The sequence below is a fragment of the Zeus faber genome (genome assembly GCF_960531495.2).
Source record: "Zeus faber genome assembly, chromosome: 20".
NCBI classification, from domain to species: domain Eukaryota; kingdom Metazoa; phylum Chordata; class Actinopteri; order Zeiformes; family Zeidae; genus Zeus; species Zeus faber.
The window spans coordinates 14,708,542-14,724,126 of record NC_137207.1 but is presented as its reverse complement, the minus strand read 5'-3'; the positions used below and the strand labels follow the sequence as shown (position 1 = coordinate 14,724,126).

Sequence of the window (15,585 nt, the reverse complement as noted above, 5' to 3'; positions counted from 1 at the left end):
GTATGTATAAGTATGTGATAAACAACATCTTGAATCTCAAACTATGGGTCGAAATTCTCTTTCAATGAATCCAATTAAGATGTCAATTTAAAAGAAAGTCCAAACGAGCACTTTTCACAACTCATCGAAGGATTTGGAAGGACCAAAGGCAGACCCAGTCTTCCGAGATGCCTCGCTATTGTGCTTGACATTTTGGATTTAATTGATAGGGAACAGGCCTCCGCCCCTTCAAGCTTCATGAGAGTGCAAGGATAATCTTGTCTGATGCAGAGTAAGCTACTCTGTACGCTACTTTGGCACGCATCAAATTCTTTCATCACAACAGCAGCCAGCTCACGTGCCATTACAAGAGAGAAGACGAAACAAAAAAAAAAAGAGATTAAAAAAAGAAAATAGGAAATAAAATATATGTAACAGGGAGCAGCACTCGCACTTTTGTATGTCCTTGTTCTCAATGCACTATTACCTAACCTATTACCTTCACCTACAACACATGCTGTATTAGACATAAGTTGCTCTGGGAGTTTGTTTTTGTGATTTCATGATGAAAAATGCTGAATTTTGCAGTGGCTTTTCGTTTTGCAAGATTTCTTTTTCTAACTACTATGAAGAAAAAGCCATGTGAAGAGCCAGTCGCTACCACTGAAGAATCCAGTTAAGCATATCACAAAAACAACCGTAAATATTTTAGTACTCCTTTTTCAAAATTTCCTGAGTTCCAAAAAAATTTAATAAAATACTTTGGGTTCTAGCAACAAGTCTATCAAATAAACTTTCAATTCAACATACAGTTAACATCAAATAATATGAGCATGTATATCTGTATGTGATGCGCTGACACTGGCGGTGATGTACAGCATACAATGTCTTCTCTGGGAAGGGGCAGAGAGTTTAAGAGGTTTGTTGATTTGACCGTTTAATGCGGTTTTGGAAAATAATTGCAAACGCAAAAAAATTTTGATTTCCTGGAGGGACCGATTAGAGTCATCAGAAGAGGAGACATGCTCTAAACTGACCCTGAACTCGCTGAAACATCACTTGGTAAAAATAAGATAAATATATCTCGTGTTAGCTGTTTTTCACTGACAAGAAATCCATTTTTAATGGTGTAACACAGTAATCTGTGGCCAATGAGTGCCGTACTAATGTATTGTCTGTCTACCTGTGTCAGATGGCAAGTCTGTTTTCCATTGCTAGATTCATAGATATAATTTGCATGTTTCATTTCTTGTGTCACCAGATAGACCTGTAAATGATAAATGGTTCTTATTCCCATTCTCACAGTGGCAGTGAATGTATGAGATTTTGCTGATGGAAAAATTCTGAACACATTTTGGATGTTTTTGCGTGCAGAGTTCATGATTACTGGCGACAGGGGGATGTGGAACTCCTCGAGTATCTCTCAGTATCTCATCTTTAAAAAATCGTATCCTTGAAAGCTCTTTCACAGTGTTTTTGAGTGTGTGTGTGTGTGTGTGTGTGTGTGTGTGGTTTATGTGTCCACCCGAATGCGCACAGGAGTGCCCTTTAATTGGTGCTGGTGTAGAGACAACAGTATCATAATGCTTCTGAGAAATGCAGGTTGCGCAGCCACAAGAACGCCCTGAGCCCAAAGACCCGCGATCGCAGAAGAAGCTCCGACCCTGGAGAACAACACGCAACAAAATGTCCCCTCTGCCAAGCTGAGACTCACCAGGCAATACTGGACAGTGATACTAAACCTTTACTAATCAATTCTCAGAGCCACAGAGTTGTCCTGATTGTGTATGCCGCAGAGTCACTACCTATTCAGCCTCACAGCATCTAGCGGTGGGGACCCACAAGCGGGGAGGGAAGGGCAGGGAGGCCATTTGCGAGAGTGACATGTTTTAGAAGAAAATGAAAAAAAGAGCTTGAGGGGAAGGAGATGGAGGAAGTGAGAGGATGACAGGAAGAAAAGACGATGTGTCGGTGTGTGTTTGTATGTCCTTACAGCAATGTCAGACATTCTTAACCTTGGGGTCATGACCCCACGTGGGGTAACTTGATGTTCACAAAGGGACGCAGGACATAACTAAGACTGATAAACCGATATTGGATTGATATAATTTTCTTTAAAAAAATGTAGTGAAGTGGGTTTTAAATATATCCTCATTTCTTTATAATCCATTTGGAGTTCCTTCCATCATCTCTGATATAATAAAAGTGGCCGATGTGAAAATCTAATTTGCATGAAATAGTTGTCTTATATGCAATGTGGAATTTCTGGACATTTGACCAGTGCATTTCTGTTTTGAAAGTTCAGGAAGAAAGATTGTTATGTAGCCTCAGTCTGCTGATTATTGGCCTAAATGTGAAATGTAAGATGTAAAATAAGCAATGCTGGCTCCAAAAAAAGAAAAATCCACCATTGTCACATAAAAGGTTGAGAATCCCTGATTGAGTGTATATGTGTGTGTGTGTGTGTGTATGTGTGTGTGTGTGTGTGTGTGTGTGTGTGTGTGTGTGTGTGTGTGTGTGTGTGTGAGAGAGAGAGAGAGAGCGAGACATGTCAGACACTTACTTGGCTTTGGCTCCAGCGTCTTCATAGCCTTTGTTGGAGACATCTTCCAAGCCACCAATCAGATGCTTGAACGAGCTGGGGGAGAAGGCAGGGCGACCAGTCAGACACTTTTCCTCCTCGCCGCAAAGCAATCACAGCTGACAGAAAAAGTTCTGATCCGACCAGCGCATCCCAGCATGAACGGCTTTGATGTGACCGCTTCATCTCTGCACGCCTCCGCCAATCTCTCCCTTACAGCAGTGTTTTTCCTCTTTAGTCGATAACCATATTCATTTAGCGATTAAAGTGAGATGACATATCTGCTTTTATGTTCCCCCAAAGCTCAGGTCTACGCACACTTCAACAGCCTCCTTGAGCTCTGAGATTCATTATTCCCCACTCGTTCTCTGCGTTATCGGAATCTTCCCCTGGAAATTCCTCAGATAAAAAAAAAAGAACCCGGGAAAATCTGCCTTCAGTTACTTTGCGCCATACAAACCAAAAAACGTTGTTTATCGCCTTCTATTTGTTGGGCAATTGTATAACTTTGTGATTAATCATTGTTTTTCCGCGTTTTATGCATTAACAGGGTGCTTGGTTTTTTCGCAGCTTGGGAGCCAACTCAGCCATTTGGGGGCGGTTTATGGAGATTTATGGCGGCACTGCCTGAGGTTCTCTCCTTGAGCGTAGGGACAGTGTGTGGTGCAGTTTGGCTGGAGGGTACTTCTGTGTGTAGCCTTACAATCATCAGCACAAGGGGTTTCACATCAGATGCTGGGTATTATTGCACTGCTTGTTGCAGTTCTATTTAATGTAACTGGAATATACATACTGTACTGGAACATGCTCATTTTTTTATTTTCCACTTCCTTCTTCTCCATCCTCCCAATCTCTCTCGTTCTGCTAATTTTCCTCCTCCTCATCTCTCTCTTTTTTTCTAGCTTCTCTCCCCTTTATGATGAAAACCTCAAAATAAACCTCAAAGGAAATGAGCGCAGGGTGACGAAGCACTTTCTAAAGAATAGGAATTAAATATAATGCAATACAATACGCTTTAATCTGTCCTTCGGGGTATTTTTCCGTTTGTCGCAGTTTCTTAAAGGCTACAGAGGAGAAAAAAAAACAACAGTGAACCATCAATGAAAAATAGAGAATGATGAAAAACACTGAGGACATGGGACACTTTCATGCATCACACATTTAAAATATTTTCAGTCCAAAAGATAAACCCTTCGCTACTGTGAAAACTGAAGTATGGAATGAGTCTTTGGGTTTAGGACTCAAAACAAAACAACCCCCAGGCTCATGATTTTTAATTTCCTGTTCCAGTCTGTATGTGGCAATTAATTAGTGAATGATGCCTGTTGGGCGCAATATTATTTTATTTACAAGAAATGCATTCAGAATAAAGCCTGGAAACATAATAAAACCTTTGTGCAATAAATATTCATGCTTTCGCATTGCATCTGTCTTTTGATGAAAAGCGATGCCTTTGGACTTGCATGCGGCGAGGTAGAGAACAATTGGATAATAATTGAAAAGCTAGAATATTAAAATTTGAGTACTCTGCTGATGCTGCCCATAGAGGGAGTAAAGAGCTTCAAACAACAGGCACATGCAGCCTGGACCAGATTGAACAAGGAGAAAAGCATTCTACACTCAGTGGCTACTTTATTACATACACCTGTGGCGGACCGTGGGCGTGGTCAAGCCGCGGCAGCAGACGGCAGCACGGCTCCCTTTCCCGCGGCTGCCAGGCTGCCTCAAATCGGCCGAATCAGCGCCCGCGTGGCATGACTCGGGGCAGGGAGCTTTCTTAACGTTTGTCTGTCTTACGGAGGGGATTGGGCCCGTCAGCCGACCATGACACAGAGCGGAACGCCATTCCTCCTGCACCCAAATTCACTATTCTTTATTATTTCTACTTCTGACCAGCGGGACTTTTTGTTCATCTTTTTAATAAAAACTCTCGCCATGTTGGCAAACCATGGCAAGAAAGACTCTGTCTCCCTGACCTAAACCCCTACCTGTGGGCAGAGACTCCTACAACACCTTTTTTTACTGGGTAGGAAACCCCCTTTTCCTGCAGAACATTCGTCGTGGCATGGATTCAACAAGGTGCTGGAAACATTCCGTAGAGATTCCGGTCCATGTTGACATGATAGCGTCACACAGCTATATAACTATTTCAGTAAAAACAGGTCATTTTTCATCCTCCTCAGCCCCCTTCATCTGTGGAGTCCCCCGAGGGTGCCCCAAGGGTCCATTTTGGGTCTAATCCTCTTCTCCCTGTATATGCTTCCCCTGGGCTCCATAATTAAGAAATATGGCTTCTAAGGTGTCTCTTTTCATTGTTAGGGTGACGATACCCTCCACTGGAATCAAATAGGAAGTACTCCCTCGGGCCCCTGTTGAGTGTCTTAAAGACATAAAACGCTGGAGGTGAAAAAGCTGGCTTTAAAATGTGCTTTATGAATAAAATTGACTTGACACAGTTGCTGCACATTCGTCGCCAAACTCCCATTCCACCACATCCCAAAAGTGCTCTATTGGTTGAATCATTGAATCTTGAATGTTTAGAGGACGGCTAAACTGTGGCCATAAAGGGATGCACATGGTAAGCAACCATACTCGGGTAGGCTGTGGCATTTAAACAATACTAAACTGGTCTTAAGGGCCCTAGTGGGACAAGAAGCATTCCGCACAGATGCCAAATTTTGCATATATATGCTCTTCTAAAGACTTCAGAAGAGCATCTCTGAACACGACGTACGGTGGATGAAGGTGCAGTAACATTAGCATCACACAAATAACTAAGCATCACAACTTGTGATGCATAGTTATTTGCCTTACTGTCGCCTTCCTGTTGGCTTTAACCAGTCTGGCAACTCAAGGCATTTTTCGCCCACAAAACAGTCGTTCACTGGATATTTTTGTTTTTCTCAACAGTTCTCTGTAAACTCTAAAAACTGTTACCCGTGAAAATTCCAGATTAGTAGTTTCTGAGAGACCATCCGTCTGGCCCCAACAATCATTCCACGGTCAAAGTCACTTAGTCACTGACTGGCTGATTAGTTATTTGCATTAAAGCAGCACTATGTAACCTTTGGTATTTGGGATTTGGCGCCCCTGCAGTTTCTGAGTGGGTCGGTCCGATGTCTGGAAAGAATTGATTTTACCGGACAATTTGAACTAAATGGGTCACGTTTCAATAACAGTCTATGTTACAAATGCAAATATAATGCACACCAAGGTTACAGCACCCCTTACACGGGCCTCGCCGGTTCCTGTAACCGCAGACTGAGTCTGCGGGGCTGTCGGAAGAGAAGGCGCCGGGATCGGCCCCCTGATACCCGGGGCCAGTGTAGGTACTAGTTGTGCTCGGCCTGACAGATCAGCTTGCACGCGCGAGTTAGAGAGTGAAACAAACCTCCTAGTGCAATGAAAGTGAGGGCCGGTGCACCCTGGCTGGGGTGAGGTGGGATCCCTTCCATGAGGGTGCCGCACACACACCACTGGTGTCTCGTCCACGCCGTCGGGGAGGTGGAGCGGCTACGTTTTGTATGAGCATTATTACCAAACATTTTGACCGGCAAATTTATAATTTATTGTTTTTTTCTTTTATATACAATTAATTTTACCAGGCCGTAAGGGTAATTACCGGAGCCAAACATCAAGGGAGTGAGGTAGTGCTCTAAAGCGTAACACACTGCGGTTTCCTGCGGTTTCGAACCCGAAGACAGAAGTTACATAGTGCAAGAACAGGTGTTTGGGGGGTGGGTGGGAATGAAAGAGGTGCCATTCTCCTTATTACACGATCAAGATCGTCAAAATGATTTTGAAGCTGTTATTTTAAGGTAAAAAAGTGTTGCTTCCTGTCGCTTTAACAGGAGTAGGGAGCAGGGGTACCGGTGTACATAGATTTGACACTGAGTGTATATATATATATATATATATTCATACAATATGTTGTGTCCCCTCATCCAGCAGATGAGTGTGCTCCATCACTGGGAAGGGAGACACTTGAAGTACACAAAACTGTGAAAGCTTTGCAGTTTGTTTGGTCTGCATAATGCAATGCCATCACCTTAACAGATTTTTCATTACTTGGAGCCTGTAAAAATTCTGTTTTTAATGAATAAATCTCCCCCTATTTTTTTTTTTTTTTTACTTTGTTTTGGGCATATTCGTTCCTGAGGCAAATATGAATATTTGGTCCTTGACATCTAAAGCTGGGTGACATTAACTGGGTGGCTGGCTGGCTTTCTAGTTTGTCAGGACTATTGAAATTATTTCAACCTAACTCAAACCATCAGTGCAACCTTTTTATAAGTGGGTTTGTGGTATCATTGGAATGATCATAACCTGATTTTAAAGCCAGGATATGTTATTTTCCTTCACTGACATGAGTACACACAATGTGGCTCATTGGATATTTGACAATTATTTTCAGCACTCTCCAAACAAAAAAATTCCGCTCCAACAGGCACTTTGACTTTGTCAAACTCAACCAGAGGACTTATGTCCCATTTTAATGAGTTGGCAACTTAAACACTGACATACTGCCCGGGGCTGGGGGGGCTATAATTCATTACTGCTCAGGAAATGTGTTCAGATTTAGAGCCAAATGAATTTTAATCCAGCACCATTTTGACACAATAAAAAGGTTAAGCGCTGAATATCACACTTGGTTACTCAAATGTACTGAGGTTTTTCAGGTCTTTGTTCAGAATATGACATCGGCATAATGTTTAATTGTGTGCAAAGGTCAATAAGGGCAAACTCTTTAAAATATCTCTGGATGTATGACAGTCAGTGAGCATAATACTACTACAAGATAATACAGACAGAGAGAAGGATATACAGGCAGATGGATGGACAGACAGAAGGACAGACAGACTGGTGTGTTCATTTACAAAAATTTAACACTATAATATTGTAGAAAATAATAATTATTAATAATATTATGAATAATTTATCTCCCTGACTTTTTTTTTTTAGACATCATGCTGCATGTGCAAGTGGGTGCACGTACCGCTTGCTAATATTGGATATGAGTCAAATCAGACGCTCCCGCCTCCTAATCTCACCTGGCTGCTTCGTTTCATTCAGAAATACGTCCACTCTCAGAGGTTTCACGCTGTTTCATGGAGTGTTTAATTTGAGTGTCACGCAGTGTTCACTTCTTATATTTCATTTTTACGGTTTCTGTCACCATGTCGGCACTGACTCATCCCTCTCTGTCTTTTCCGTTCTGCCCAGTGGCAGAGATGTAACCAGCTGTGTCATTCTGTGCAGGGGCAAATCCCTACACACTGCACACCTATATATGTGTGTGTGTGTGTGTGTCTGTGTGTGTGTGTGTGTGTGTGTTTCTTTGCGTGGGTCTGTAGTGCAAATCATCACAGATGTTTGTTTGTACGTGTGTGTATCGGTTTCTGTGTCCTACAGTATGCAGTGCTGAACTACAATTTAATGGTTGTCATGTGTTTATTTGTATATAGCCAAAATATGGTTACCTTTATACAGGTATATGTACTTGTACCCCTGGACTATATACAAGGTGCAAAAAAAAGATAAGATATCTTTTTAGGTGTGTGTGTGTGTGTGTGTGTCAGACTTACTCTCGGTCGATGACCAGACAGGTGACGGCTTCTGAGGCAATAACATTGGCTGTTCTGACATCTTCACTGTGGACAAGAGAACACACACACACACCGTCAGATAGAATAGATCTCGCTCTCTCTCGCTCTCACACACACACACACACACACACACACACACACACACACACACACACACACACACACACACACACACACACACACACACACACACACACACAAACACACACCAATGCACTCCACTCTCACTTTCCTGACATATTTTGGAGACAGTACAAGGAGGCAAACACTTCCAAGACGAATTAGTCTTCATTAACACAGTCCAAGGCAGATTTCTATTGGCAAGGACTTGAGGCCATCTCTGCTTTTTGTCATTTGTGTCCAATTCTTGTTGTTTGGGTGGATATTTTGGAAAAAAGTGTTTTGTTATAGTCAGAATCAGGCTTTATATGCTAAGACACAAGGAATTTGACTCTAAATATAAAGGCAATAAACAAAGTTTAATATAAGTGTATACACTTCATAAGATGTATAATATACAGTATGTGCAATATCAAGCGATTTATAGCGGTGAAAGAGTTATAGAACATTTTGACAAACAGTTTGACATTTTTTAACAGATTTGCAGACTTTTAATTTTGGTTACACCGTCACCACAGAACCAGGTGTGGGAGCCATGCTGCGGCAGCAACACCTGCATCCAAATACGTTATGTGAGTGCAGAGCTCATTATTCTCTCATTTAAAGGAAACAAACTAAATAACTATTTTCAATGTCAAATAAAATGAAAAGATGCGGTGCCATGTGGACCCACTGTAAGAAACTGTCCTCCCATCAAAGCAAGCTGCATTTTCAAGGTCTTCATGCACAAAAATAATACATTTTTAATGGGACCCTTATTAATTACAATATAATATAATCTTCATCTCATTGTCTATCATTTATATTACTATATCTATTATACATTCACTTTATCAGGAACACTATACTAATACCGAGTCAGGCCTCCCTCAATTCTTCTTGGCATGGATTCCACAAGATGTTGGAGACATTGAGATTCTGGTCCATGCTGACGTGACTGCGTCAGCATGGACATGGACACAATTCCTGCAAATTACTCTGCACATTGATGTTGCGAATCTCCCGTTCTATCACATCCCAAAGGTGTTGTATTGGATTCAGATGCGGTGACTGGGAAGGCCACTGAAGAACATTGAACTCCTTGTCATGTTCATGAAACCAGTTTGAGACGACTTTTGCTTTGTGATCATCATGCTGGAAGTAGCCATTAGAAGGTGGGTCAATTGTGGCCATGAAGGGATGCACATGGTCAGCAACAATACTCAAATAGGCCGTGGCATTCAAGCAATGATTGATCGGTATTAACAGGCCCAAAGTGTGCCAAGAAAAAATTCCCCATCCCATTACACCACCGCCACCAGCCTGGACTGTTGACACAAGGCAGGTTGGGTTCATGGATTCAGGCTGTTGGCCCCAAATTCTGACCCTTCCATCCGTGTGCCTCAGCAGAAATCGAGATTCATCAGACCAAGCTACGTTTTTCCAGTCTTCAACTGTTCAGTTTCGGTGAGCCTGTGCCCACTGCAGCCTCAGCTTTCTGTTCCTGGCTGACAGAAGTGGAACCCGACGTGGTCTTCTGCTGTGGTTTTCTGAGTTACTGTAGCCTTTCTGTCAGCTCCAACCAGTCTGGCCATTCTCCGTTGACCTCTCTCATCAACAAGGCGTTTCCGTGCGCAGAACTGCCGCTCACTGGAAGTTTTTTCTTTTTTTGCACCATTCTGAGTAAACTTTAGAGACTGTTGTGCATTAAATTCCCAGGAGATCAGCAGTTACAGAAATACTCAAACCAGCCCGCCTGGCACCAACAAGAATGCCACTGTTAAAAACACTGAGATCACATTTGTTTCTCCATTCTGATGGTTGACGTGAACATTAACTGAAGCTGCTAACCCGTTAATGCATGATTTTATGCATTGCGCTGCTGCCACACGATCGGCGGATTAGATAATTGGATGAATAAGTAGGTGTGCAGGTCGTCATAACAAAGTGTTAAGTGAGTGCTCAGTGAGTCCCATTGTCATCTACTATTTTAAGTGTCTATTTTCAACCATGCTGGATTCAATTTGCATTTCCCTGGCATAATCTATGTCGTAAAAGCCATTCTTGAATTTTTCTTATTACGTTATGATTTTAATAACAAAACAAGGGAGAATATCACAGGCTTTCAAAGATAGCTTTTTTTCAAGGATTTTTCAAGCACCTCAAGGACCTGGTAAGAACCCTGATTGCAATACTCCTGTGCTAAACGTAATATGACTTGAATTTAACACAGGAAAGAAGCAATGAATAACAAAAAGAAGCAATGAATAATTACAAATGAACTGATGAATAAGAAAATGGATAAGTGGCTAGCTTTGCATTGCGTGTGGTTTGTGGGAGCAAAATTCACACACTATTGCCGCTTTTTTCTTTAGCTCATAGTGAAATGGAGAACGGGGTAAAGATTTTCCTACTCTGTGCTCTGGTCAACGTCAGAATCCTCTTCATCACCGCTGCCATCTGATGATGACGATGTTTCTTGATAGTCACTCGGTTCTGAGTCGGATTCGTTGGTGTCCATTTTCATTTGTCTAACTCTTGGGTCCATTATCCTGCCTTGTCTGTCGAACCTTTAAACTCTGACAGTCCAGAGTCTGTGCTCCTCTGAAAGCCCTTTGATCATCTAATCTACTCCTTTAACACTTACTATTGACTACCATTCCTCCCAAAATACCCTGACCAAACTCTTTGAATAATAGAAACATGCAAAAATATATGCAAACAAGCAAACTTAACTGTGCGTCAAGAACCACAACAGAGGATTCCTTGTAAACTGAGTGTTATCGTTTGCTCTGCAAAGAAGAAAGTGCTGAACTTGAGATGGAATCTGGCTATGAACAGCAGTGCTATCACAAAATCCTTTGACTAAACTACACTACCCCCTCACATCCAACAAGATAACATTCACCAAGTCTCTTGCCACACTGATGCACTGATACTGGACATAACTTGTCAAAACCCCACGGCGCTAATCGCAGTGTGCCGCACCTTTTTGGAGACCATCAGTTCGGAGTACTTCACAAATATCTTACTTACATCGCCAACGATGCTCACACCTCCGAAAGCAGCAAAAAAAACCAATTATTTTTGCGGTTTAGACAGCTGTCGCGCTGTACGACAAAGCAGCTTTTTCGCCTGTCAAAAATCTCCCTCTAATCACTCTTTGGGATTCTTCCAAGGGCGGAACAGAGGGATGCCAATGCCGGCCTCACTCTGCTGCACGACTGCATGGACGGAAAGAGCGAAGCGCAAAGTGAAGAGAAGGATAGACATACGACAGAAAAGGAGTGAAGAACGGTGTGGGGCAAAAAGAGTAAAAGGGAGAAGGGGGCAGAGAGGGGATGCCCCGGGGACTGCAAGAGAAGTGTGACAGCAGATCAATGTTCCACACTTTCTCACACACAGACAGACACAGACACAGACAACACACACACACACACACACACACACACACACACACACACACACACACACACACACATTTATATATATACTGTATATATATATATATATATATATATATATATATATATATATATATATATATATATATATACACACACAGTACCAGCTGAACATCCCTCAGCAGGATTACATAAGCTAGGGGGTTTTAGGATCTGTGAGGGGTCAAATGAAACCCCAAGGTGTAACTGTGAAAGAGTGATGCCGGTGTGAAAAGGTCTTTGAACTGCTGTTGCTGAAACAATCCTGACTCCGGCTCGTACTTACCCACTGACTAATGGTTGGGTCACACCGCCAGCGACGAGGCTGCAGCGTGAAAGCCAAGAAGCTCTCGTCTCGTCGCCGTACAGTCACACCGCCTTAGCATATAAAATGACCTCTCAGAAAAATGTATGTAAATAATCTTGCCATCCGTGCCTTCAAATAAAGAATTGTCCTTGTTGAAGAAACATAAAATTATGCGTTCCTTGGTTCAGCGATAGTTTAAGTTAAGTTTTTCATTAAAAAAATAGCCTAATCATGTGCCCGGGCATCCACTTTCCAAGGATCAGCACCATTGAGAGCGTAAGTTTCCTTCTTTCGGCTGGCGCACTGGCGCTGAGCGCTGCTCATTTGCATAAAGTTGAAACCTGTTAAGCTTTCCTTGGCGACGTGAAGCCGTGGGCTTGTTGCCAGTCGTCGCTCCGCCCCCTGCAGCCGGATGAAGCCGAGCTCCGTTTGAAATGCATTGCAGGTTTGCAGGGCCTCGACACCGGTGGAGTGACCCTACCATAAATTAAGACGACCCAGTGCCGGTGCATTTTCTTTAATTTCCAACACTCAAAGTTAAGGACTTAAGGCACATAGAGCCCAGCAGCCCAGATGTGATCTTGCATCAGTTGGTCACTTGGCTTACGGGATCGACCAATGTGTCCCAGTGCTCCCATTCTGACACCCTCCCAATAGCACCATGAAGGAGGGAAACCTAACAGAGTTGAATGAACTAATAGGCAATACTTATCAAGAAGACAAATCTGCCACTGACTACTTGATAAGCAGCCTACATGACGACACATTTCCCCCAACACTCTAAAAGATACCAATATCAACGAATCCAAAAGATCAGCCAATGGGGTGAGAAAAGTTTACTTGATAAGATTTTCTCAAACAAGAAAAAAGTAGTTGTGAGAAGTAATCTAAACCTTGAAAAACAAACTAAATGCTGCATGGAAATTATTGAAATGCATCGAAATATCTCTTTTCAGAGTCAAAACTGTGCAGTCAAGGAACTGTGGGGCGAAATCACAAAAATACTGCATGGCTGTTGCGGCTGCTAAACCTGCTCAAATAACACAAAAAGCAAGTTATTTGAATTAGGTAATATGCATACATCTGGTGCCAAATCGGCCACTTTCTATGCAAATGATCGTCATTGCAAAAAATGTCAACTTCAAACAGCCTCTTATAGCCACACACAGAGTGAAAATATTACTGTCTGCAGAGAGCCGGGGTTCCTTGGGTCACCACCCCCGGGACGGCGGACAATTTATTTTATTCTCAAATCCTAATCGTCGCTAAGGGGGGACTTGCCGGTGCTATAGTCTAAAACAGCCAAGTATCGAGCAGTGGTGTAGTAAATACGTATGCTATGCCTCCACGCTATGTGCCCAACCAGCCTCCCCAGATAGCCCAGCAGGTTCCCCACTATGCCATGCCCAAGCAGCAGCTAGCCCCGCAGCCTCCCCAGATAGCCCCGCACCCAACCCAGGAAGCCCTGCAGCCTTCCCAGGTAGCCCCACAGCCACCCCAGGTAGCCCTGCAACCTCCCCAGGTAGCCCCGCAACCCCCACAGGTAGCCCCGCAGCATTCCCAGGTAGCCCCGCAGCCTTCCCAGGTAGCCCAGCAACCCCCCCAGGTAGCCCCGCAGCCACCCCAGGTAGCCCCGCAGCCTTCCCAGGTAGCCCAGCAACCCCCCCAGGTAGCCCCGCAGCCTTCCCAGGTAGCCCAGCAACCTCCCCAGGCAGCCCAGCAGCCTCACCGCTACTACGTGCCCAAGTGGCAGTACAAATATCTGTTTAAATTATTCTCTGTGCATTGTTTCTGCTGAAAATAAATTTGTCAAATAAATGCGTAATGGAGACTCTCCATTATGCATTTACGCTTTGCTGTGAGTGCCCGTTTCTCCAGATAAAATAAATAAAATCAGCGTGTTTTTATTATTTTAGATGTAATTATTTTACTCCTTTTAATATAGATAATTGACATCAGATGCAAAACAAGGGCAAATTGCTCTGAGCAGCAAAACTTTATGGGCGTGTTTTATAAGTCAAACTCACCAGCTCCCGGGCGCCTTATTTCCTTATTTGGCTTAAGATGAGACACTTGTTTCTGAATTACAGCAAATTTGTTCCCCTTACTTTCATTGTCCACATCGGGTGAATGTTTCCCTACATTGTAATATGATGTAATATAAAAAACTAACACATATACATGCTCACGAACACATTATGTGTCAAAAAACCTACGCCGCCAAGAGGGAGAACACATAACTCAAAGCAATTAGAGCCGAAGGTGACGTCGATGGGATATAACTGCTCCGACACACACAAACCGCGCGCGCACACACACACACACACACAAACACACAAACACACACACACACACACACACACACACACACACACACACACAAACACACACACACACACACACACACACACATACACACACACTGATAGTAAGTCCCTGGAGTGAACATAAAATCATCGCAGTGGAAGCCAATTAAAACTAAGGGAGATGTAAAGCTATGAAGTCCAAAAGGGTCTGAAATATTGGAGGGAGCGTTTTTTTTATGAAAGTATGAAGTTCAGTCCCATATGCAAAGTTAATATTTCCATAGCGTTCAAAGTGATGAAGCTGGTCTTATTAAGTTTCCCATAAATATCATGCCAACTATTTTTGCCATACGCCACACGAATGAATGACAGCTCTGTGCTGTCATTCCTATTTCTTTGTGTATTAAACGTTAATTGAATGAAGAATCAGAAGATTAGAAGCCAAGCAGATTAGTGTGGAGCATTAACATCAGAGGGCACAATTAATTCAATCCCCCTGAAGAGACATATGATCCGTGTGCTATTCCCCAACCAACTGCTGCGTGTCATTCATTTTTTCCAGCCTGCCCAGCTGCAGACTGGGATGTAAAGTGGAGGGTGTAGACATCTGAGCAATGTCTGAGGCTAATCACCCAAAGTCTGCCATCTGAACACTCTGGTCTGCTAAAGACACTGCACGCTGGATTCCCAGCGCGGTGCATTAGGCATGTTGCCTGGCAACAGAAAAAAAAAAACTCGGTGAAGTAAACAGAGTTTGGCAAAACGGCTAAGCAGTAATCGGTATCGTGATTTTAAAAAACCCAACACACAGGAATCTATAATGCCGTTTGGTGGACAACATTTTGACACTGATAACAGTTTATTGGAAGACAAACATCGCAGGTGGCCGCTCCCTCCCTGGCCATGCTGTGCACGGAATGGAGCTGAGCATTAACAACGATTCAGTGTCATCTGTAGATACAGCGGCTGAAAGCTGGCGCGGTGTGCACACCTTCTTTGTGCATCATTAAAACTTGCCAGAGTTGGTTGGAAATAGCCCGCTTGGTTGAGTGAGCAAACTTATGAGACATACACATCATTATCCAAAACCAGCTGACATGATCAGACGACTGTTGGCTTGCACAACAATGCGTCCCACCTGAATTTATGGCAACTTCCTTAAGTGGAAATCCGTAAGATTATTTTGTTAAAAAATACCATCCTTTAAATGTTTTTTTTTAGCTCGCACTTAATAAGAAACAGCCATTCAGTGTGTCCGCCTTTC

General features: G+C 42.9%; 1 protein-coding gene across 2 annotated transcripts in view; it reads right to left on the bottom strand.

The window, feature by feature from the left end:
* The window catches only part of prkg1 (protein kinase cGMP-dependent 1), a gene marked incomplete at its 5' end in the record, with an annotated part of 210,663 nt that overhangs the window by 22,717 nt on the left and 172,361 nt on the right, over positions 1-15,585 (bottom strand). For both annotated transcript variants that reach the window (XM_080020933.1, XM_080020932.1), the window contains 2 exons: positions 2,543-2,617; positions 8,146-8,211. In XM_080020933.1, coding sequence (XP_079877059.1) covers positions 2,543-2,617; positions 8,146-8,211 — 141 coding nt within the window. The remainder of the gene's footprint in view (positions 1-2,542; positions 2,618-8,145; positions 8,212-15,585) is intronic.